Source organism: Xenopus laevis, chromosome 3L, assembly GCF_017654675.1.
Source record: "Xenopus laevis strain J_2021 chromosome 3L, Xenopus_laevis_v10.1, whole genome shotgun sequence".
Lineage (NCBI taxonomy): Eukaryota > Metazoa > Chordata > Amphibia > Anura > Pipidae > Xenopus > Xenopus laevis.
In genome coordinates this window covers 14,367,363-14,392,359 of record NC_054375.1, presented here as the reverse complement: position 1 = coordinate 14,392,359, position 24,997 = coordinate 14,367,363, and the positions used below count along the sequence as shown (strand labels likewise).

At 43.4% G+C, this 24,997-nt stretch overlaps 1 protein-coding gene across 12 annotated transcripts in view; it reads left to right on the top strand.

The window, feature by feature from the left end:
• The first annotated feature begins 1,214 nt into the window (after window positions 1-1,214).
• Window positions 1,215-24,997, top strand: part of erc1.L (ELKS/RAB6-interacting/CAST family member 1 L homeolog) — a 144,475-nt gene continuing 120,692 nt past the window's right edge. For 4 of the 12 annotated variants that reach the window (XM_018241171.2, XM_041585939.1, XM_041585940.1 and 1 more), the window contains exons 1-2: window positions 1,217-1,382; window positions 11,416-12,234. In XM_018241171.2, the coding sequence (XP_018096660.1) occupies window positions 11,566-12,234 (669 nt within the window). In that variant the 5' untranslated portion in view covers window positions 1,217-1,382; window positions 11,416-11,565. Of the gene's footprint in view, window positions 1,383-11,415; window positions 12,235-24,997 lie in introns of all 12 variants that reach the window. The other 8 variants (XM_018241172.2, XM_018241168.2, XM_018241167.2 and 5 more) reach the window with 5 other exon arrangements.

Below are 24,997 nucleotides of genomic sequence, written 5' to 3'. Positions count from 1 at the left end.
TTATTTTAATAATAAAACAGTAGCTTGTACTTGATCCCAACTAAGATATAATTAATCCTTATTGGAAGCAAAACCAGCCTATTGTGTTTATTTAATGTTTAGTAGACAGACCCCTTATCCGGAAAGCCCCAGTTCCCTAGCATTGTGGATACCAGTTCCTATACCTGTACCAGTCATGTCCAGCAGGTGGCAGTGTAATATAAAGAAATCTGAATCTGAATGTACAATTGATGAAGCTGCTATTCTAAGCACTTTTGTCATTTACATTCATCATTTATTTATTTTAAATTCCAAGATATTAAGGGATACATGTACTGTTAATATGAATGAATTTTGTTACAACAGCGCCACCTGCTGGTCAGTTTCCCACCAGTCTGACCAGCAAGTAGTCAAGGAAGTTGTCAGGAGAAAGAAAGAGGCTGCTCTGATGTTCTGCTTAGGAAAGATTTGAGAAAGGTTTTTATGTTTTTACTAAGCAGAAAAACATCAGAGCAGCCTCTTTCTTTTTTCTTTTCATTGTTTCTTTTTCTTTCTTTCTTTTTTCCCTTCTTCCTTTGTTTCTTTCCTCATTTCTCTCTTTTTTTCATTCTTTCTTTCTTTCTTTCTTTCCTGCTTTCTCTTTTTTTTTCATTCTTTCTATCTTTTTCTTTCTTTCTTTCTTTTTTTTCCTTCTTCCTTTCCTCATTTCTCTGTTTTTTTTTCATTCTTTCTTTTTCTTTCTCTTTCTTTCTTTCTTTTCCTCCTTTCTCTCTGTTTTTTCATTCTTTCTATCTTTTTTTTTTCTTTAATTCTTTTTTTCCTTCTTCCTTTCTTTCTTTCCTCGTTTCTCTCTTTTTTTCATTCTTTATTTCTTTTTTTCTTTTTCTTTCCTCCTTTCTCAGTTTTTTCATTCTTTCTATCTTTTTCTTTCTTTCGTTCTTTCCCATTCTTTTATTCTTTCTTTCTCTTTCTTTTTTTCTTTCCTTCTTTTTTTTCTTTTCTTTCTTCATTCATTCATATTAACAGTACACGTATCCCTTAATATCTTGGAATTAAAAAACATAAATAATGAATGTACATTACAAAAGTGCAATCAATTTTACATTATTTATCAATCAGCAGCTGTGGGTGATTCAATGACAGCGAGTGCCACTAGGGGGCGCTGGTACAACGCCACGAATACTCAGGTGGAAGAATTAACACAGCTGATCGTGGGGGGAGTGTTTTGCAGGTAGGAGGAGCTTAGACGGTACGGTGGCCCCGTCGGGACATTTGGCTTGGTTGGTGAGCGCGCATGTCACTCCCCGAAGCTGCGTTCCACCCAGCAGCACCGGTCCGGACACCACGGGACTGAGCGAAGAAGCCCGATGGGAGTGCTTTGTACGTGGGCCTGGATATTGCAGGTAAAGGCTGTGGATCGGAGCGAGAGGCGTCAGGGAGAGGACGGACAGGGATTGGCTCTGATGAATTTCTGTGGGTTCCGCTATGTCCTTCAATGGACTCGGGCTCTTTGGAATTGGGTCGGGCCGACTCGGCGGCTTCTGTTTGTCTCAGTTTGACTTTGGACCCGACCCTCAGTCTGTCACGGGCTCACTCTGCTCTGGAGCCTGATCGGCTTCTTCTACAGACACGTGATTGTGACAAAGCTCTGCCAATAAGCTCTGGGCGGCCTGGCAGTGTGTGGCTTGTGGGGTCGGACCCAGAGCAGTGCCGGTGTGGGGTTATTACGGTACTCGCTGCTTATATGGTGAATAATGAAAGTGATGGAGACAGAGGCTTTCTGGTATTGCAGTTGGTCACTTTGGGCTCTGATACTTGGCACCTTTACACACACCTACACACACCTACACCTAGACACACCTACACCTACATACACATACACACACACACACACATACACACACACACCCCCACTCACTTTTATTCCACATTCGACTAACCCGGGGGCCCCTGTGCCTCCTTCTACTGCCAGGAACCGGGACTTCCATTTGAACCCACCATTAGCTCTGACTCCTCACTTTATAACTGAGTCTCATTTCATTTCTGCCTCCTCCCTGACCTTTAATTCATTTCATCTCACTGTACAGCGAAATGTCACCCAACCCCTGCAGTTCTATCCTGCCATCATCTGCACATCTGCATTAAGCACTTACACAGGCCTGGGACACCTATTTATTATTATTATACTGGAACCAGCTTCATGGATTGTCCCTGCCTGCCCTACTCTTTAATATCAACCCAATCCACATAGGTTTCTTTATAATTACTTATACAGGGAACTCTGAGTATCACTTGTGTATTCTAAGGGATAATGTACCCCCTACTGTAAATGATAAGGATATTAGAAGTCACTGAGGGGTTGTTCTGTGACCATATAAAGGCACAAGGCTGCAGGCTGAGTTATACAGGGAACTCTGAGTATCACTCATGTATTATAAGGGATAATGAACCCCCTACTGTAATTGATAAGGATATTAGAAGTCACTGAGGGGTTGTTCTGTGACCATATAAAGGCACAAGGCTGCAGGCTGAGTTATACAGGGAACTCTGAGTATCACTCATGTATTATAAGGGATAATGTACCCCCTACTGTAAATGATAAGGATATTAGAAGTCACTGAGGGGTTGTTCTGTGACCATATAAAGACACAAGGCTGCAGGCTGAGTTATACAGGGAACTCTGAGTATCACTCATGTATTATAAGGGATAATGTACCCCCTACTGTAATTGATAAGGCTATTAGAAGTCACTGAGGGGTTCTGTGACCATATAAAGGCACAAGGCTGCAGGCTGAGTTATACAGGGAACTCTGAGTATCACTCATGTATTATAAGGGATAATGTACCCCCTACTGTAAATGATAAGGATATTAGAAGTCACTGAGGGGTTGTTCTGTGACCATATAAAGGCACAAGGCTGCAGGCTGAGTTATACAGGGAACTCTGAGTATCACTCATGTATTATAAGGGATAATGTAACCCCTACTGTAAATGATAAGGATATCAGAAGTCCCTGAGGGGTTCTGTGACCATATAAAGGCACAAGGCTGCAGGCTGAGTTATACAGGGAACTCTGAGTATCACTCATGTATTATAAGGGATAATGTACCCCCTACTGTAAATGATAAGGATATCAGAAGTCCCTGAGGGGTCATTTGCCATTAATTGGACACCCCAAGACTGTATGGACATGTTTTCTTTAAGCCTCGTGTACAAATTGCCAACATTTCGCTCTGAGTGTGATTCTTTGGTGCATATGAGCAGCTCAGAGTATGAGGAATGAATTCATTGTGCTGGGGATGAGTCTGTAGATGAGCAGAGGCCGCATGAACCAGGGATCATCCATCATTACAGAATTCCTGCTCTACCGCTTTCCTTTTCTTCCTCCTTGTGATATTCTGATTTTCTTTTATTTATGAGCTTCACAGATAGATATGATAATTTCATTGCGGCTTATCTCATTTCAATGCAGGATATTCCCTGCGCATTTATGTATGGATGAAATTCTTTCTATAGCCCACGAGGCAGGGAGCCATTGAGATTGCATACAATACAACTTCCCGTCCAAAGAGCTAGCAGTCTGAATGTTCTCCCACCCGTAATACTACGATGCCCAGCATTTTAACATATAAGAAAATACATTTATGGGTTAGAAGCATAAATGTGGGGAACTCTGAGTTCTTTATGATATAATATCACTGGTTTCATGCAAACACTTTGGGGCCCATTATTGGCCAATTTTTTGGGGTGTAATGTACATTTCACCCGTATGTATTGAAATGGTGCATCTGACCACGCCCACATGGCTCTTCCGGTCCCGCCCTAGTGCTCTCCAGCTTAGAAGTTGTACATTTGGCAGTTAGAAAAAAATGGCGGCGAGCAGAAATCTTTTGTTTCTTAACTGTTGGCATTTCCAAAATCTGGAATGTAGACTGTAGGGATCACCCCAGCATTTAGAACAGACTGCTGAATGTTGGGTAATGCTGGAGACATTAAAATAGACTGCCTGTACCAGGAAGGCCACCTTTGATGTCCAACCTTTTAGCCGGGTCCCATACTCTGTGAATAACAAGGTTGGAAAAGTATGGGAACACTGCTGTATTGGCCTTTCAGCCATGGTCCATGTAGGAGATCAAGGAAGTGATCTTCCTCTAATTGACCATCTGACCAGGGCTAGGAATATTTATTTTGAAGTGGTCTTCAGGATGGGCCCTCCTAGTTTAGGAAATACTCATCTAGACTGTGGCTTCAGAGAGGCAGTTGGGTAATTTTACATATTCTTGTACCATCTTTGTGTGTGTTTGGGGGGGGGGGGTAGATGGGAAACATTGGCCCCAGGGCTTAATTATTGAATCAGACAAGTCTTCACCTAAGATCTTGCTCTAATTGACTTCAACATTTACTTGAATCTAGGTGAATCTAGGACCCTAAGTGGCTTGACAGTCCTAGATACTCATGGAAGCTCACATTGAAGGGCCCTTCAGGTTGGGCCCTGCTAACCACCAGTCTGAGCAGCCCAGTTTGGGAACCACTCATCTAGACTGTGGTTTCAGAGAAGAAGTTGGGTAATTCTCCATAGAATTCTTGTACCTTCTTTTTGTGGGTGAGGGGGACATTGGCCCATGGGCATAATCATTGAATCAGACAATTCTTCACTTAGGATCTTGTTCTAATTGACTTCAAAATCTACTTCTACGTTTGGTTTCAGAAGAGTATGGGTGGGTAACTTTGGGGCATTCTCCCTACTGGCACCCCTGTAATTGTCCGTCTCAAAGACAGATTTCTGGAGTAAAATTTCCCACCAAGATGTTTCTCAAGCTGCATTGGCCCAGGGTAGGAGAATGAGCTAAAAGTGCAGTTGTTGTGTGCCCAGTGAAAGGGGTACTGGCATTACATGAGGTTTCATTGCATTCCATATGTACCAAATTAAGAGGAATGTTTTTGAACCCTGGGAGGAGTCACCCCTGACGCACAAGTTGAGGTCACGTTGCCCGCGGGATGGACAATAGGGACCCATAAAGAATTTCCATTATTTCCAGGTCCGTGGCAGTCGCCGCCGCATTGACTGAGCGAATTCTTTTCTTTCATCAGAAATCATGGCACAGTCGGAGACCTTGAATTAAACAGGCAGCGGGGAGTTCTTGAGACGGGTGAGGCCTTATTAACAGGAGTGACAGCCCAGCGGTGATCTGTTTGCCGAGCAGCTAATTGTCTTTCTAGATTTCGATTTTTTTGGGGCAGAATGCAGAAACACTTTCTGATTGACCCATTCCTTCCCTCTTTAGCAGGTGTCAATGGCCCCAGGAGCCCATATTTATTGGTGCCCTTTAAATATCTGTTACCAGGCTGGAAGTAGGAAGGGCAACTTCCTGTTCTACAATCCGCCCACTTGCTTGGATGGCTTGGAGGTTACCGCGACTGAGCAATCATGGCAGCCCCCATTGATATGAATAAATAGAACAGTATTCAGTATTGTTGCAGCACATGTAATCCCATAAGATCCATAAAGGGTTTTTCTAGGAGAGCTTACAACCTCGCGTAGGAGAGATTGATATGTATATTCTAGGCCAGTGTTATTAAGCAGCTGTTGTTGGACTACAAGTCCCAGCTTGCAGAGACAATTACCACCTATCTAAGTAACCTCAGCTACTGCAGTTTCATCAGGCTTCTGCTGGAGTTTTGTGGGAAGCTATGGGAAAGCTATCACTCAAGTCAAAAGTATTGGGTGGCCATAACTTGGACTTCACTTTCCATAATCCTTAGCTAGAAGGCGGCTCAGGGCTGTGGCTCTTCAGCTGCAGTTGCATTGGTGGGTGCCAGAGGAATGTACTTGAGATCAGTCCCTATGTGCCCGTGCTTGTTACAGCAAAACCCCAGTGCTAATTACTAGTGGTTACGTTGACGACTGGCACCAGGGCTTCCACCAAACCTAGTTGTAAGGTGTTGTGTCTAGGGAAGGGTGGTGCTGTTTGTTGGTACAGTTATTGGGTCCCCAGATGGTGCCTTGTTATATTCTTCAACAAATAAGATTAAAATGCATGCTGGGATTTGTAGTCTAAGTAAACATTTGTGGTCCCAAGGTTAAGAAACAAGGGGTTATGTCAACTTATACAAATATACAGAGAAGGAATGTTCTGGGCACACAATAAGCTATACCCTCACACTGTACTGTCTAAGGGAATCAATATGGCACCTCCTACCCATATGTATAAATACAAATATACAGAGAAGGCATGTTCTGGGCACACAATAAGCTATACCCTCATTCTGTACTGTCCCTAAGGGAATCAATATGGCACCTCCTACCCATATGTATAAATACAAATATACAGAGAAGGCATGACCTGGGCACACAATAAACTATACCCTCATACTGTACTGTCTAAGGGAAACAATATGGCACCTCCCTCCTCCCATATGTATAAATACAAATATACAGAGAAGGAATGTTCTGGGCACACAATAAGCTATACCCTCATACTGTACTGTCTAAGGGAAACAATATGGCACCTCCCTCCTCCCATATGTATAAATACAAATATACAGAGAAGGAATGTTCTGGGCACACAATAAGCTATACCCTCATACTGTACTGTCTAAGGGAATCAATATGGCACCTCCTCCCATATGTATAAATACAAATATACAGAGAAGGAATGTTCTGGGCACACAATAAGCTATACCCTCATACTGTACTGTCTAAGGGAATCAATATGGCACCTCCTGCCCGTGCTTGTTACAGCAAAACCCCAGTGCTAATTACTAGTGGTTACGTTGACGACTGGCACCAGGGCTTCCACCAAACCTAGTTGTAAGGTGTTGTGTCTAGGGAAGGGTGGTGCTGTTTGTTGGTACAGTTATTGGGTCCCCAGATGGTGCCTTGTTATATTCTTCAACAAATAAGATTAAAATGCATGCTGGGATTTGTAGTCTAAGTAAACATTTGTGGTCCCAAGGTTAAGAAACAAGGGGTTATGTCAACTTATACAAATATACAGAGAAGGCATGTTCTGGGCACACAATAAACTATACCCTCATACTGTACTGTCTAAGGGAAACAATATGGCACCTCCCTCCTCCCATATGTATAAATACAAATATACAGAGAAGGAATGTTCTGGGCACACAATAAGCTATACCTCATACTGTACTGTCTAAGGGAATCGATATGGCATCTCCGTCCTCCCATATGTATAAAGATGGCATTTTCTGTGCTTATGTCTGTCCCCATATAAGGAAGATTAATCCCAAACATGTAACGTCAGTGACAGTTCCTGGAAATCTGGAATTCTTCCCCCCCCTTTGAATTTAGCTCAGAATATGCACTGCTGATCGGCTCGTGACTTTACTGTAGGAGTCGGTTTGATGGTGCTCGTGTCCTGCTGCCGGGCTTTATACATAGGGAATGAGGTGGAAGGGTAGGACCCAGGGATGACACATACACATATATAACGCAGCACATGATGTGGCTTTTTGGAACGTGAGCCGCCGTCTGCTGAAATGTGCATTTATTTATCCATGAAAAGCTGCAGCTGCAAGCAATCTTCCCTCCTGTGATTGGCTGCAGAGCCGATAATAAATGTGCTTCAATTTGCTGTTCCCAAGGGGTTCCAAGTTGGCCTCTTAGGATTCCACAAACATCCTCTTATGCCCCCTTTTGGCGAGACCCCTGGGAAGCTGGTGGCGAGGCCTTACAACTACATCTCCCAGCATCCTCTTCCAACTGCTGCAAAACTACATCTCCCATCTCCTCTATTGGCCGACTGCTGAAATTCTTCTATCCCTACACTATAGGGTCAAGGCATAGGATTCTGTATTATGTCGTTGACATTAGAGAATTTATACAAAGATCTGCTGATGATAAACCTTAACTTCATTGATCAATGTTCCTATCACCAGTGACTAAATGTTCCATCCTTCAGCACTTTTATATCCTTTCATTACTCTTTTATATGTAAGGCAAAAAGGTGACCCGTGTGTCTACTACACCTGCTGCTATTTCTGCACAATCCCATTGCATACGGCCATGTATTTCCTATATAATGTGGGACTGGCATGGCGGAATACCGGGTAGTGTCCCGAGGGGTCTCCGCTAAGTGCAGTTTCCCGTCATCCCAATGTCATTTAGTACATTGTATATCGTTAGGGCCCTCAAAGAGGGCCGAGAACCTCTGGAGGGCCAAGTTGTAACCACTATTGTTGATGTTGTTCGATATCTCTGTCTGGGTAATCGGTATGGCACCCACTGGTTTAAGTAATACATATATATTTATGGATTTAGATACTTTTATAACATATATTTTGTTTATCTTCCATGAGGTTAATGGCTATTTTCTGGCACACGAGGGGCTCGGGTTGGGTTATTTTTTCCCCTTTTGCACAATCAATTGCTACACTGGAGGTTTCAGCAATTAATGGTTAATGTTTTCCTAATGTCGGTGCGTCTCTGACCTGCTCATTACATGGAAGAAGGTGGAGGGGCTGCCGGGAGTGCTGGGATTCCACTGACGGCAGCGTCCAGGCTTGTGCAAGAATGTTTTCTGGGGCCTAAAACTGCCTCGCTGCTCCCGGCTCCTGCATCGGCTTTACATTCCATGTGAATTCATTTTAGAAAGGGAAGGATACACTGAGCCGTAAGCATTTACACGCAGCAGTGACCGGGGGCTAAATCCTTGGAGTTGACCCTCCTGCATAGACTTTTTTTTTTTTTTATGGTTATCGCCTGCTCCTTGCCGGTGTAATTCCCGGTCGGAAGTTTACTGCTTGAAAAACACGCACCTGTGTCTACAAGTATTTTGCACCCTTTGGTGCAATGGCGGATCATTCGGTGCTAGCGCCCTTATTAGGAGTGCATGTTGGACTGAATTATTCTCCAGTGAGGGCAAGGATTAGTAAATATACAGATGGAACCAGTGGCGTAACGATGTTACTGGGCCCCACAGCAAATTCATATCCAGCGTTTGTTCTGTTTTACCAATATTTTTTGAAATTGTAAATTAATTAGAGCCTCATGGGGCCCCTTAAAACTCCTGGGCCCCCCTGCAGCCGCAGGGTCTGCTTCCTCAATAGTTACAGCCCTGGATGGAACAGACTTTATTGGTGCCTACGGTGCACATGGGAAAGTGGTGCAGCTGTGTGTGCGCCAGATGCTTCATCATAACGTGTCCCTGTCTGGATAATGCTCCGCCTGCACCATTTATTTCATATAACAGCAGCAATCCTGGGTACTGGACTTACCCATTTAAATAAGCAGATGGAGCAAACTTGTGTAATGCATCTGGCGCGCACATTTTTCGCCTTTGAAAGGAGCACACTTGGCACTGAATGGGTAAAGGCAATGCAGTTAACTGGGCTAACTGCATGAGGTTGTCATAGTTACTGCTTCATTCTGGAACGGTTCCTTAGAAATCCGCTAAAGAATAATCTGACCTTTTCAAGGCGCTTGGAATCCAACAAGCAGCACAGTCGGTTCTGGCTGATAACATTTCTCTGCCTTTTGTCCTACGTTACCTCCTCGGGCCCCGTGGAGCCTCGCCAGCCACTAGCTCATTGGCCTTTCTTCAAGCAACAAGCTTTAAGGGTCAGGGCACACAGGCAGATTCGGGGAGATTAGTCGCCCGGCAAAAAATCTCGACTAATCTCCCCGAACTGCCGTCCCGCCGGCTAAAATTGTAATCGCCGGTGGGATGGCACTCGGAGCAATTTGTTTTCCAAAGTCGCCTGAAGTTGCCTGACGAGGAAACTTCGGAAAACAAATCTTACTGTGGCATCTGCTCGTCCCCTTGACAAGCGACAGTAGTAGCTGTTTCCAGGTTTTGTGCTCTTGGTTTGTTGTCTCTGTAGCTTAATTTTTGTGCTTCTTGGCTAAAGAGATTTTCCACCTGGAATGATTAATATTTGGGTGGTCATAAGTATGGGTCCATATGTAGGACAATAAGCTGCTGACTTGGTCAGGAATGTTATGAAACGCCGAAATCCGTACCTTTTGGGTTCGGACAAAATAACCTGCCATTTCCGATCTGTAATATGTATTTCCTAATTTGTGTCCAGAAAACTTTCTTAATCCAAAAACATTTGCCACATTGTTACCCATTGCTTGAAAGTCACATGACTTGAGAAGTCCGATTCCTAGTCCTGCAGCAAGTTCAAAAATTCTCCCAAATCCCAAGCTAAATCCTGAATTTGGTGTGTCCCATATACATAAAAACACTGGGAATAGCCTGCAGTATTTATCCTTATAAGGGTTGGGGCACACTGGGCGATTCGGGGGGGATTTAGTCGGTCGGCGACTAATCGCCTTGTCTATGCTGTGACCAATCTCCCCGAACGTCTTCCCTCTGACTTGCACCGGCTATAATGAAAAGTTGCCTGCGCTAAAGCACACGCGGCACTTCGTTTTCCAAAGTTGCCTCATTAGGAAACTTCGGGCGTTTTCGTAATACGAAGCGTCACGTGTGCCATGCTGCAGGCGACTTTTCATTATAGCCGGCGCAAGACTGAGGGAAGGCGTTCGTGGGAGATTGGTAGCCGCAAAGACAAGGCGATTAGTCGCCTGGCGACTTAATCTCCCCAAATCATCCAGTGTGACCCTACCCTAAAACTTCTCAATTATATCACCGGTCCCTTGTTATTGCATAGTGTCACTGTAAAGGAGGCCATAGACGTAACTATTATGATCTTTCTTGGAAAAGATTTTTTTTTCTGTTCGTTTCAATACACACTTGTAGAGCTGAATCATCAGATATAAGATAGAAACAATAGAATTCTACCTGTAGCTGATGATTCAGCACTTAACAATGGCCAATGTTTTGGTGCCTTCAAAAGCACCCAATCAAAATTTTCCATCCAGCCCGGTTGACGAGCCGACCAATATCCAAGTCTTCTGCCGATATTGGTCGGCTCTTTTCCCACCATACACGCACCGAATATCGTACGAAAATTTGTTTAGTACGATATTATCTGTGCGTCTATGGCCACCTTAACTCTGTTAGGAGTCGCCTGGTGCCTCTAAATGGTTATGGAACACCACATTGACTTCCAATTTCTTTATGTTGTACGGGTGGGGGTGATTAGAATGGTTGGGGGGGTCACTTTGCCCACTAGGTAAAACTGGGTGCAGCTCCAGCCTATAGCTAGATAAAGGTTGCCATTCACAAACCAACTTGGAAGCTTTGTATGGTGGCCTCCTTACAGCCTTCACAAATATCTGGCCTGATATGATCCAGGTATCTATTGGACAGGTTACAAATTCCATTGGGCCAAAACTGCATCAGCGTGTTAATAAGAGAGAAAAGTCACCCCTAAATTTCTGGATTCTGCTTCTTAAATTCGCACTGGTTTAGTATTAGGTGTTGAAGGCCTACTGAGGACATCTTCATGGGCTTGAAATGAAGAAGTCCTAAAGTAACCTCCTCTTACGTTTTTGCTTCTCTGCAGGTCACATGAGCTGGACATCTGATAAACATGGCAAATCCCTTATCCTTAATAAACTGTTAAACGTTTGACGCCGTTGCCAGCCCATAATCTCCCCAACGGAGACCAGAGGAGCCAACTGTTTGCTTGAAAGCCACCCCTCCAGCCGCAGCCATGTATGGAAGTTCTCGTTCCGTCGGGAAGGTGGAGTCCACCAGCCAGAGTCCTGGCCGCTCCCCGCGACTTCCGCGTTCTCCACGGTTAGGCCACCGCCGCACAAACAGTAGTGGAGGGAGCTCTGGAGGGACCCCAGGCGGTGGAAGTGGAAAGACCCTGTCAATGGAAAATATCCAGTCTCTTAATGCTGCTTATGCCACAGCCAGCCCGATGTATCTCAGTGACCATGAAAATGTAGGAGGCGACACACCCAAAAGCACCATGACTTTGGGGAGGTCTGGGGGGAGGCTTCCCTATGGCGTAAGAATGACTGCAATGGGAAGCAGTCCCAACATTACCACTAGTGGGGTGGCCAGCGACACCATTGCCTTCGGGGACCATCACTTACCTCCGGCCAGCATGGCGTCCACTGTGCCCCATTCACTACGCCAGGCCCGAGACAACACTATCATGGACCTTCAGGCCCAACTCAAGGAAGTCCTGAGGGAAAACGACCTTCTACGCAAAGACGTCGAGGTAAAAGAGAGCAAGCTCAGCTCCTCCATGAACAGCATCAAGACCTTCTGGAGCCCCGAACTGAAGAAGGAACGAGCCTTGCGTAAAGACGAGGTGTCCAAGATCACCGTGTGGAAGGAGCAGTACAGGGTTGTCCAAGAGGAGAATCAGGTGAGTGTCTATATGTGTATACTGAATAAGGTCTGCTTTGGGGGAGCTTGCCTACAGCCTCCTACTCAAGGCACTGGTCGCTCATTAAAGAGGGTGCTTCACCTTTAAAGGAAAACTATATCCCCAAAATGAATACTTAAAGGGTGTTTCACCTTTTAAAGGGAAACAATACCCCCAAAATAAATATTTAAAGGTGCGGTTCACCTTTAAGGTAACTTATATTATGTTATAGAACTGCCAATTCTAAGAAACTTTTCAATTGGTTTTCATTATTTATTTTTTAATAGATATTTGCCTTTTTCTTCTGGCTCTTTTTTCAAATGGGCATTGCTGACTCCCTTCTTAAAAACAAATGCTCTGTAAGGCTACAATTGTATTGTTATTGCTACTTTTTATTACTTATCCTTCTATTCAGGCCTCTCCTATTCATATTCCAGTCTTATTCAAATCAATGCATGATTGCTAAGGTAACCAGATTGGTTAAGATGCAAATTGAAGAGCTGCTAAATAAAAAGCTAAATAACTCAAAAACCACAAATAATAAAAAATGAAAACCAATTGCAAATTGTCTCAGAATATCACTCTCTACATACACCATACTAAAGTTAATTGAAAGGTGAACAACCCCTTTAAGCAGCAGATAATTTATATCTAATTAAGTGGCATATTAAAGATTCATTTTACCAAACTGGTTTATATATTTAAGTAAATCTTGCCCTTTTACATCTCTTGCCTTGAGCCACCATTTTGTGATGGCCTGTGTGCTGCCTCAGAGATCACCTGACCAGAAATACTGCAGCTCTAACTGTAACAGGAAGAAGTGTGGGAGCAAAAGACAGAACTGTATTTGAATTGGCTCATGTGACCTAACATGTATGGTTTGTTTGTGTGCACCGTGAATCCTACTATCCCAAGGGGTGGCCCTTATATTTTAAAATGGCAATTTATCATTTAGGATTACCCAATGGCACATACTACAGGTATGGGAACTGTTATTCGGAAACCCATTATCTAGAAAGCTCTGAATTATGGAAAGGTTGTCTCCCGTTGACTCAATTTTTTCCAAATAATCCGATTTTATAAATTTTTTTTCCTTTTTCTGTGTAATAATAAAACAGTAGCTTGCACTTGATCCCAACTAAGATATAATTAATCATTATTGGAAGCAAAACCAGCCTATTGGGTTTATTTAATGTTTACATGATTTTCTAGTAGATTTAAGGTATGAAGATCCAGATTACGGAAAGATCCGTTATCCGGAAAACCCCAGGTCCCGAGCATTCTGGATAACAGGTCCCATACCTGTACTAATAAGCTATATTATTATGAAAACTGTTTATTTACATGAAAAAGGGTTTTACAAATGAGCTGTTTTATGCATTTTTTATAGAGACCTACATTGTTGGGAGAGGGATAGTTTTCCTTTTAACTTTCAGTATGTTATGGAGTTGCCAGTTCTAACCCACTTTTCAATTGGCCTTCGTTATTTATTTTTGATAGTTTTAGAATTATCTGCCTTCTTTTTCTTCTGACTTTTTCCAGCTATCAAATGGGGGGGGGGGTCACTGACCCCATCTAAAAAACCAAATACTCTGTAAGGCTACAAATTTATTGCTACTTTTTAATGCTCCTATTCATATTCCATAGTCTCTTACTCATACCCGTGCAGGGTTGCTAGGGTAATTTGCACCCTAGCAACCAGATTGCTGAAATAGTGAACTGGAGAGCTGCTGAACAAAAATAACTCAAAATCCATAGATAATAAAAAATGAAAACCGAATTGCAAATTGTCTCCGAATATCACTCACTACGTCATACTAACAGTTAATTTAACTAGTGAGGATCCAAGCCAGATCATTTAGCCTTACCACCAGGTGCATGCAGGGAAATAAAACTTTTAGCAGTTGTACCCTTTTAACCCACCGTTGTCAGGTTTGTATAACCGGGCCCAGGAACCTCGCTTCTTGTATAAACCTCCACAAAGCCTGTGTTTCCCCTTGTTGCTAGTTGCCCCATGCTTGCACTCTACTGACGTATATCCACAATCAAATACATGGGCACATCATGGCTTAAATACCTCTTCTATTTGTGTACAAGCCTAATTGCTGAGTTGCCCGACTCTGCCTGGGTTTTGTTCTGCTCCAGTAGTTGAGTGTATTTTGGACGCTGCAGCCACTGTGCAAACAAAAGCGCTATGCAAACAGGTTGGAGAGAGAAAGAGTTGCTGTTAGCATTCAGGTTGTATTTTGTAACCTTTCTGACTTGTTGCCTGGTTAGTGGAGGCAACTGGACTCCTTATTTAAACAACCCTTTTATACAACACGAGGATCATCTGTTTGGAGAGGCCGATCTGTCCCAAACTCAGTCAATATTGGTGTCTCTGGCACAGCACTCTCTGCTTCATTTTGATTGGTTTGGGGATTTACAGTGGGACCAATACACAGTCGTTTTGTTTCTTTTGTTACCCCGGCCCATAATTCTCACAAAACTGCCCAAATGTCTTCATCCAAGAGAACAAGAGTAGTCCTCACTCACAATGTACTGTATTTATCTTTTAAAGGGCTTGTTCACCTTTAAATTAACTGTTAGTATGTTGTAGAGAGGGATATTCTGAGACAATTTGCAATTGGTTTTCATTTTTTATTATTTGTGGTTTTTGAGTTATTTAGCTTTTTTATTCATCAGCTTTCCAGTTTCAGCTATCTGGTTGTTAGGGTCCAGATTCCCCTAGCAACCATGCACTGATTTGAATAAGAGACTGAAATATGAATAGGAGAGGGCCTGAATAGAAAGATGAGAACTAAAAAGTAACAATAAATGTGTAGCCTTACAGAGTATTTGTTTTTGTTTTTTTTTTTAGATGGGGTCAGTGACCCCCATTTGAAAGCTGGGAAAGACTTAGGGCAAGGTTAAACGTGGCGTTTTTAATAAAAAAATAAATACACATAAACTGCAATACCACTGAAACAAATGGAAAACGCACTATGGCAATTCGCAAGCCGAAAATCCGCCACAGGACGACATTTTTGGCGTTTTTCAGCAGAAACGCCAGTACGTCAAGAAACGACCAAATCAATAGACTCAATGGGATCTGCACGTTTGAAACCACACTTTAAGTAACTACGCAGCGTATTTTAAATATGGCGTCCAAATTCTCGCGTTATAAATGACACATATATGTTTTTACGGCTGGTGACGTAATTACGTTGCGCGTTGACGATCATTCCTGCTCCATTTTTTGCACGTAAATAGCTTTTCCATTTTCCGTTTGTAGCCAGCGGAATTATGGGGAACGAGAACAATGAGAAGGGCATGTTGGGAAAAGAAACAGACCTGCTGAAAAACGCATGTTGGCGGTCTTGCCCTTTAGAAGAAGTCAAATAATTCAAACTATAAAAAAGAAAAAAATAATGAAGACCAATTGATAAGTTGCTTAGAATTATCCATTCTATAACATACTAAAAGTTAACGTAAAGGTGAATTACACCTTTAAATTAACTTTTAGTTTTTTATACAATGTCCTATTCCTATTCAGGTGATCCTTGTTATTTATTTTCTATAGTTTTTCAATTATTTGCTTTCCAGCTTTCCAAAGGGGGGGGGGGGTCACTGACCCCAGCAGTCGAAAACTATTCATATTCCAGTCTCTCGTTCAAATCGCTGCCCGGTTGCTAGGGTATATAAGATCCTAAATATTGAATGATTCGTTATCCGGAAACCTGTTATCCAAAAAGCTCTGAATTACAGAAAGGCATAGATTCCATTTTATCCAAATTTTATAAATATTATTTCCTTTTTCTCTGTAATAATAAAACAGTTGCTTGTACTTGATCCCAACTAAGATATAATTAATCCTTATTGGAAGCAAAATCAGCCTATTGGGTTTATTTAATGTTAACGTGATTTTCTAGTAGATTTAAAATATCAAAATCCAATTTATGGAAATATCCCTTATCTGGAAAACCCATGGTCGAGCGAATTTCTTTATAACTTGATCCCAACTAAGATATAATTAATCCTTATTAGAAGCAAAACCAGCCTATTGGGTTTATTTCATGTTTACATGATTTTCTAGTAGACTTGAGGTATGCAGATCCACATTATGGAAAGATCCATTATCTGGAAAACCCCAGGTCCCAAGCATTCTGGATAACGGGTCCCATCCCTGTAGTGCAAACTCACCAAAAGATTCTGGTGGTCCAGGTGCACATGCTCCAGACCTTCAGGTTCCAGAAACTTGATGCAATAAGATCCTAGCAACCATGCAGCTGCTGCACAAAAATCTGAATAACAGAAAACTCGATTTCAAAAACGAGGACCAATTGCAAATTTTGTTAGAATATCAATGTCTACATCATACTAAAAGTTACAGAAAAAAATCCCAAAATATTCTGCTCTACCCCATGTGCCTGCTGGAGTCGGAGATACCTGGAACAACATGGAGGTCTCTGCTCAAAAGTCCCACTGGTCAACCCAGACCATAAGGTGCAGCATTTCTAGACGAATTCATTGTTGAGCGTTAGTTCCCCTTTAAGATAATAAAAGTGTGTGGATTGAGGCACAATGCAGCTCCTCATTCATAAGTGCCGAGCTTTTGCTGCTCTGAGACCAAGAGGGGAAGGTACAATTTGAATTCTGCAGTTAAATGTAAGAAATTGGGGGGGGTGCTAATTAGGAGATTACAGTAAACTAGCAGAGCATCCTAATTAAAGTTGGCATTCGTTACGGCACGCTTCCCTGAAGACGCTTTGACTTTTTCCGCGTGTGCTGGAAGTGGCGCTGGGGGTGCCAGATTTGCTATGGAAAGAAGAGGGGACCAGGGTCTATCTGTCGTCTCCAGGCTTTCATCCCATTGGCTGACCTCAAGCTTCCAGGGATGCAAACCCAAAGTGACAATTCAGCATAAGGAAATAAAAATGTAATTTTAAGCAGCTTTTATTATACACTTATTCCTAAATCATCATCAGTGGTTTTAGGGCAGGGATACACGCTGCAATTTGGGGAGATTAGGCGCCGGGCGACAAATCTCCTCTTCTTCGTGTGACTAATCTCCCCAAACTGCCTTCCCGTCGGCTAGAATGTAAATCACCGGCCGTATGGCACTATAAGCGCTTCGTTTTCCCAAAAGTTTCCTCGTGAGGCAACTTCGAGCGACTTTGGAAAACGAGGCAGTCCGAGTGCCATCTCGGTTGCGATTTACATTCTAGCCGACGGGGAGGCAGTTCGGGGAGATTAGAATCTGAGCGTGTGTCTCTGCCCTTAAAGGGGTTAACTTTTAGTATGTTCTAGAATGGCTGTTTGTAAGCAACGTTTCAATTGGTCTACATTTTTTTTAAGGGATGCACTATTTTGGATTCGGCCGACCCCCGAATCCTTTGTGAAAGATTCGGCCGAATACCAAACCGAATGTTATTTTGCATATGCATATTAGGGGTGGGAAGGGGAAAACATTTTTTACTTCCTTGTTTAGTGACAAAAAGTCACGCAATTTTCCTCCCCGCCCCTAATTTGCATATGCAAATTATGATTCTGTTTGGCCAGGCAGAATGAATCGGCGGAATCCTGCTGAAAAAGGCCGAATCCGGAACCGATTCATGGATACGGTGAATCCCTCATTTTTTTATAGTTGTGAATGGCTTGCCTTCTTCTTCTGACTCTTTCCAGCTTTCAAATGGGGGTCACTGACCCCATCTAAAAAACAAATGCTCTGTAAGTCTACAAATGTATTGTTATTGCTAATTTTTATTACTCCTCTTTCTATTCAGGCCTCTCCTATTCATATTCCAGTCTCTTATTTAAAACAATGCATGGTTTCTAGTAGTGATGTGCGGGTCGGGTAAAACCTGACCCACACCCGTCCCAAAACCAACCAGATTGCTGAAATTGCAAACTGGAGAGCTGCTGAATAAAAAGCTAAATATCTCAAAAAAACACAATTGATAAAAAATGAAAACCAATTGAAAATTTCCCCAGAATATCCCCCTCTACATCATACTGAAAGTTAACTCAAAGATGAACAAACCCCTTTAATGTAATATGTAAATGTAACTGCTATTGAAAGACGTTTCTGTTCTCTGCACTAGGGGTTCTGACTCCTCAAACAATATAGCAGAAGCCGGCTGATTAACAGACCTGTGAAAAAGAATGTGCCGCTGACTTCTGCTACAGTGTTTCAAAAGACAGAACCAGCAGTGCAGATAGGGCCCGGCAGATACTTCTTTCAGTTTCAGTTACATTTACAAATAACCAGGCGCAAATTTGCGGAGTTTTTCCGCGTTTCGCTGCTGGCAAATACATTTGCAAAACTGCTGCGAAAAATCAAGTGCGTCAAAAAAAATTTGAGTGCGCGTCAGAATAGTAGTGCGCATAAACATTATCAAAATTCTTCGGACGCCGATTGACTTTAATGTATTTGGCCAAAATAGGCACGCGTATAACAATTGTTGAGGCAGTCGAAATTGATGCGCATCAAAATAATTTTGATGCCCATATACTTCAATGTGTTTTGTGAATTTTTCGGCATTTTGCGAATTTCGCAGGAAATTCGCAAATTTTTTGGCGAAAAGAGATAAATTCGCCCATCACTACAAATAACCTATTTGCTCTTCTAGATGCACCTGAAAGTCCAGGTAGGAGGTCACTTCTCTCTGTCTTGGACCTGTGGGTGCCTGACTGTTAATCCAATGTTTCTATACCTCTGTAACCTGGTGGCTAGGGTAAAATGGGGAATGCTTCCCCTTTAAAGGTTCACTGTTCCTTTAAACTGGGAGATTATTGCTAATGTCATAAAAGATTTATTTCTTCTGGTGGCAAATAAAACACCATATTATTACATGTAACGAAAAAGGTTCCATTCTCGACGGCATGTCACCATGGCAACGGCGTTTCCACACGTTTAAAGGGAACATATATAAAGGGACATGTAGTTAATGACAAATTCCCTCGTTACAGTCACAGGGATTTGGCAATATGGAATGAGCTTTAGTTTAGTTTTCAGGTTGTTAATATATGATATTCGGCTGATTTATGTCTGTACGTTTCTACTAAATACTGATCCCAACTGTAGAGTTTGCTCCAAGAGACCCACCACCCAGGGAGCCCAGCTGACCAATGGGGTAATAATTGGGGCCCCCTGGAGGGAGGGACATGCTAATTTAGTATTATGGGGTCCCATGCCAAGAGCACATCTTATACTAGAGTCCTGCAGCGGGTCGGTTAACCGAAAAAACCTGCGGTTCTGGTTGTGGGTAGAAGTTCCGGGTGCGGGTATAGACGCGGATCAGAGGTTCTGCGGGTTTTTGGGTCACGGGTCGGGCCACAGTTGTTCTCAATAGCGATTTTTACTCCTTTTTTCTGATCACGTCACGAGATTTCCTTCCCGCCCCTATTTTTGGTTCGACGGACCAAATCCGAATCCTGCTGAAAAAGGCTGAATCCTGCAGGTGCATCCCTAATTATAACACAATGAAGAGCTATGGAGTGCTGATAAGATAAACTGTAGTCCATAAGTAAACAATGGAGACGTAAGCAAGGCTGATAGAAGCTGCCCCTCCAGCTTATACTATACTTAAAGTTAGCAGTGATTTAAGACCACGCTATAAGGGCAGGGGCACACGGGCAGATTTGGGGAGATTTAGTTGCCTGGCGACTAATCGCCTCTTCTTCGGGGTGACAATCTCTCTGAACTGCCTTCTGCCTGCTATAATGAGAAAATGCCAGCGCAATGGCACTCGCTGTTCTTCGATTTCCGAAGTCGCCTGAAGTTTTCTCGTGAGGCGACTTCGGAAATGGAAGCACTGCGAGTGCCATTGCGCTGGCATTTTCTCATTATAGCAGGAGGAAGACAGTTCGGGGTTGATTGTCACCCCGCAGAAGAAGCAATTAGTCGCCAGGCGACAAAATGAAGCGGCGCGTGTGCGGTGCGTTCGGGGAGATTGTCACCCCGAAGAAGAGGAAATTTGTCGCTGGGGTGACTAATCTCCCCGAATCTGCTCGTGTGGCCAGACCCTTAAATCTATAAACTGCAAGTGGTAAATAATAGTAAGTTCGAATTCCATTAGCCCATATCTTGCCTCAATAAATGTTTGCGTTTAGCGGACCCCTGGGTTTGGTGCCCCCTAAGGCTGTAATGACCAATATCCATGGCTGAGAAATTGAGTGTAGGAAGTGCAGTAACATGGGGTTCGCATAGGGTTGCCACTTTTTTAGAAAAAAAATACCGGCCTTACTATATGTATATCTTTTTTCCCTATTATTAACATTGGTATCAACTATCATTTTTACCGGCCAGGTGGCAACCCTAGATTCAGGGAGCCCCCCCCCCCCATACCCAGGCTGGCTTAGTCTGAAGGGACTTAAAGGAGAATTAAAGCCTAACTAAAGAAGTAGGTAGAAATGTTGTACATTATGTTTTGTGTGTCTGTACCAGCCCAAGGCAACCACAGCCCTTTAGCAGTAAAGATCTATGTCTCCAAAGATGCCCCAGTAGCTCCCCATCTTCTTTTCTGCTGATTCACTGCACATGCTCTGTGCTGCTGTCACTTACTGAGCTTAGGGACCCACTCACAATATACAGTACACATAGAATAGAAATGTCACAATATAAGGCTGATTAGTAATTAATAGAGATAATTACTACATGGCAGCACAGAAACCAGTGCAATTAGCATCAGAATTTAATAATCCGCAAACCTGTAGCATCAGCTTATATTACAGGGGAACCTCATTTTCTGCTGGATAATTAGTGACCCCTAAGCTTAGCTTCTCAACAGCCAATCAGAGCCCACTGAGCATGTGAGTGTGACAGACACTTTCCAAGATGGTGACCCCCTGTGACAAGTTTGAGGTCCTGGATCATTGCTGCTATTGACAAGCTGAAACTTTAGCCTCGTGCAATAAATTCAGTATATAAAATATGCCATTTTTAGCCATATTAATTTTTAGGGTTTAGTTCTCCTTTTACTTACCCTTAAATTTCTCTCCCTTTATTTATAAACCTTCCCCCCCCCCCCCGAGCACATAGGCAATTTGTCATTATTTTCATCATTATCAGTGGGGAAACATTTAGGTGAGTGTAGGACAGAGAGGCAGTTTCTTTCCTTTGCCCAGCACAATACACCAACGCATTTGTCTTCTTGGTACCCCCCCCACCCACGCCCGGCATCTCACCATCTGCCATTGATTTCTTTCTGTTATGGCCACAGTAAGATTTCCCTCCAACTACAGGCATGTTGTCATTGCCCCCACTGAAAAATGATTTTAGGGCCCCCCTATGTTTAGCAATAAGCCATTTTTTCATATTCATACAGCTCCTGGGCCCCAAACAGCTCCTGCCCCCCCCCCCTGTATGTGACGTGGTCTGCTCCATCTATAGTTAAACCCCTACATGCTATAGATTGGTTTGCTCACAGCTCAAAGCCCGAATCTAATCCCATTGGCTAATTTATGTAGGGTAGATGGGAATGTGCAAGGAAGAGCTTTCTATGCTGGGGATGTTTTGCAGTGGGAATAGGAATATATATACTGTATATAATACACAAAAGCCATGAATATCTTGTAAATAATATCCTTATAAACGGTGAGTTCTGATGTCATCAGTTATAAACGGTGAGTAGTGATGTCATTTCTGTCACATAACTCACTAAAACGTGTGTATTATAATAAATAAAGTACCCCACACACACACACACACACACACACACACACACACACACACACACACACACACACACACACACACACACACACACACACACACACACACACACACACACACACACACACACACACACACACACACACACACACACACACACACACACACACACACACACACACACACACACACACACACACACACACACACACACACACACACAATATATTCAGTACTTTGAGCGTCTATTGAATCCATAAACAAAGATACATGTATTGAAACGCAAGGCTTGCAGATGGTCATAGAGAATGAATGGATGGCGGACGCACGCCTCCGAGTCTTGTCTGCATTCATGGCTCTGCTCTCTCCGTTGCCGAGTTCTGAATTCCAACAACGCTTGATTAACGCTTTTGGGCAGTCGGAGTGGGTCCATTGGCTTAATGCGGGTGCCCTCTGTGTTCCTTATCCCATTTATTCTGATGCTCAGCACCTTTCTCTATGGGAGGTCAGGAGGGGAGGGATACAGGCACTTTCCCCAGGGCCATTAATCAGTCTGGGTGTCCTGTGTGTAGGTTACTTAACATATGGGTGCTAAACCCTTTCACCACCAGACTGCTATGGTTCATTTCATTGGGAGGGGAAATCTATTCCTGTAACACTGCATGCCTGGCTGGCTGAGCCACTGGAGTGGAGGAAACCCAGCTGTTCACATTCCTGAGAAGAGGCAGTTAAAGTGGAAAACGCTGTCCGAACGATGACACTTTTTGGTTGCTAGGACCTAATCGCCCTAGCAACGAAGCAAGGGTCCATTGTCCCAATGCAGATTAACTGGCCTCCTCTAACCCTTCCTTATTTTATAATGCTGTTATATATAGATGTCCTTATTTCATATTTGCATTCTAAATGGGAATTTTAATTAAAGGGCAAGTGGTGCATCTTATTTCCCCTATTAATAACATTGGGATCAGCCATCATTTTTACCGGTCAGGCCAGTAAAATACTGGCCAGGTGACAACCCTACTTTAGTCTTTAGTGATGTCACTAAAGACTAAAGGCCCCACCTTTGCACCCCTGCACCCCCTTGGTGCCCTTCCATTGGGCCCTAGTGCAGTCGTACCCTCTGCTTCCTCTGGCATTTCAATCTCAACTCCCCCCCCCCATTGTAATTTGGAATATTCTCCCCACAGTGTGGATATGTGGACTGACCTTTTGAGATCCATTGGGCGGGGGGCGGCAGTCAGCCATTACTCTGCTAATTATTAATCCCACTGGTACATGCTGAATAGCAAAGGCTAATGGTAATTAGAGGAATCCCCTCACTCCCAGCCTTCCATTAGCTGATTGCATGGACTGGTCTATAAACCCTTCTCTCCGCTGCTAATGTGCTTGAGTAGAGAATAATCAGCATTTCTGGTTCTATATTGCTCTTTCTCCTCTGCTTTCCCTTGCTCTGCTGATACCCAGCTCTACTGCTTGGGCCCCGTAAAATCAGCCATTGTAAGGGCAGAGACACGCGGTCAGATTCGGGGAGATTAGTCGCCCGGTGACAAATCTCCTCATCTTCGGGGTGACTAATCTCACCGAAATGCCTTCCTGCCGACTAGGGTTGCCACCTGGATGGTATTTTAACGGCATCTGCAAAGGCCGGGGCCAGTAGTACAAATTTACCGGCATTGTAGCTGCTGATAAATTTGTAATACTCCTAAAAAAAAAAAAAGCCCTTGGCCCGCCCCCAATCCCCTCAAAATGTACCTTTTTTGCTGCCTTCTGGCCAATCGCATGTTCTAGCTCCGCCCCTTTACATCACAACCCACCCCTTTCTACATCACATCACGCCCCCTTTTACATCACGTCCCGCCCCCACCACCAGCCGGTTGAAATTTTATTAACAGGTGGCAACCCTACCGCTGACTAGAGTGCAAATCGGCGGCGGGATGGCACTTGGAGAGCTTCGTTTTCCGAAGTTGCCTCACGAGGAAACTTCAGGCCAATTCGGAAAAAAAAGCGCCCGAGTGACCCCCCCCCTGGGTATTTACATTCTAGTTGGCGGAAAGGCAGTTCGGGAAGATTAGTTGCCCTGAAGAAGAGGAGATTTGTCGTTGGGCGACTAATCTTCCTGAATCTGACCTTGTGTCTCTGCCCTAAAGGTCAAGTAAATATCTAAATAAAGGCTTTAGCACGAGGGGCGTATTCTTTTCTGGCAAATTTAGACGTTGGAGAGGCACCTAAAGCCGATGGACAGTTAAGTTGGACATGACCCATTGGAGCACTGGCAGGGTTTGCGGTGGTTCCCATGTTGGACTACAAGGAGACAAATTTCAGGGTTTTGCATCCTATGACTTGTTCGCAAAAGCCTCACATTTATGCCGCTGCCCTTGGGTGTCTCTACCATGAACCGGTGCTCGTCCCTGTGACTGATTATAGGGAAGGGCGGGGAAGAGGGTTGTGATATCAATTAGTCATTAATACTCCTGAGATACCATTTCTGGTAATGAGCTGAGTTCCCATTGGGGTTGCTCCTTTTCTTTCTCTCTCTCTTGTTTTTGTTTGGCAAATATGATTCTAGCTATTCTTGTTGGGTAGGCTTTTATATTCTCTGCAGTACTGGTTCTGACTGCCAACTATATGGCAGAAGCATGCTACTTAACCGATCTGGAGCAGAACCTGAGAATGACTGTAAATACTGGATCTGGGACAGAATGTTCTGATAGCTAGAATCTCAGCTGCCATAAAGCAGGACATGACTGCTGCTTACAATGGGGATCAGATAGGATCTGTGCAGCCACTGGGACAGAATGTTCTGTTATACAGATAGCTAGAATTTCAGCTCCCATAAAGCAGGATAGGACTGCTGTTTACAATGGGGATCAGATAGGATCTGTGCAGCCACTGGGACAGAATGTTCTGTTATACAGATAGCTAGAATCTCAGCTGCCATAAAGCAGGATAGGACTGCTGCTTACAATGGGGATCAGATAGGATCTGTGCAGCCACTGGGACAGAATGCGCTGTTATACAGATAGCTAGAATTTCAGCTGACATAAAGCAGGATAGGACTGCTGCTTACAATGGGGATCAGATAGGATCTGTGCAGCCACTGGGACAGAA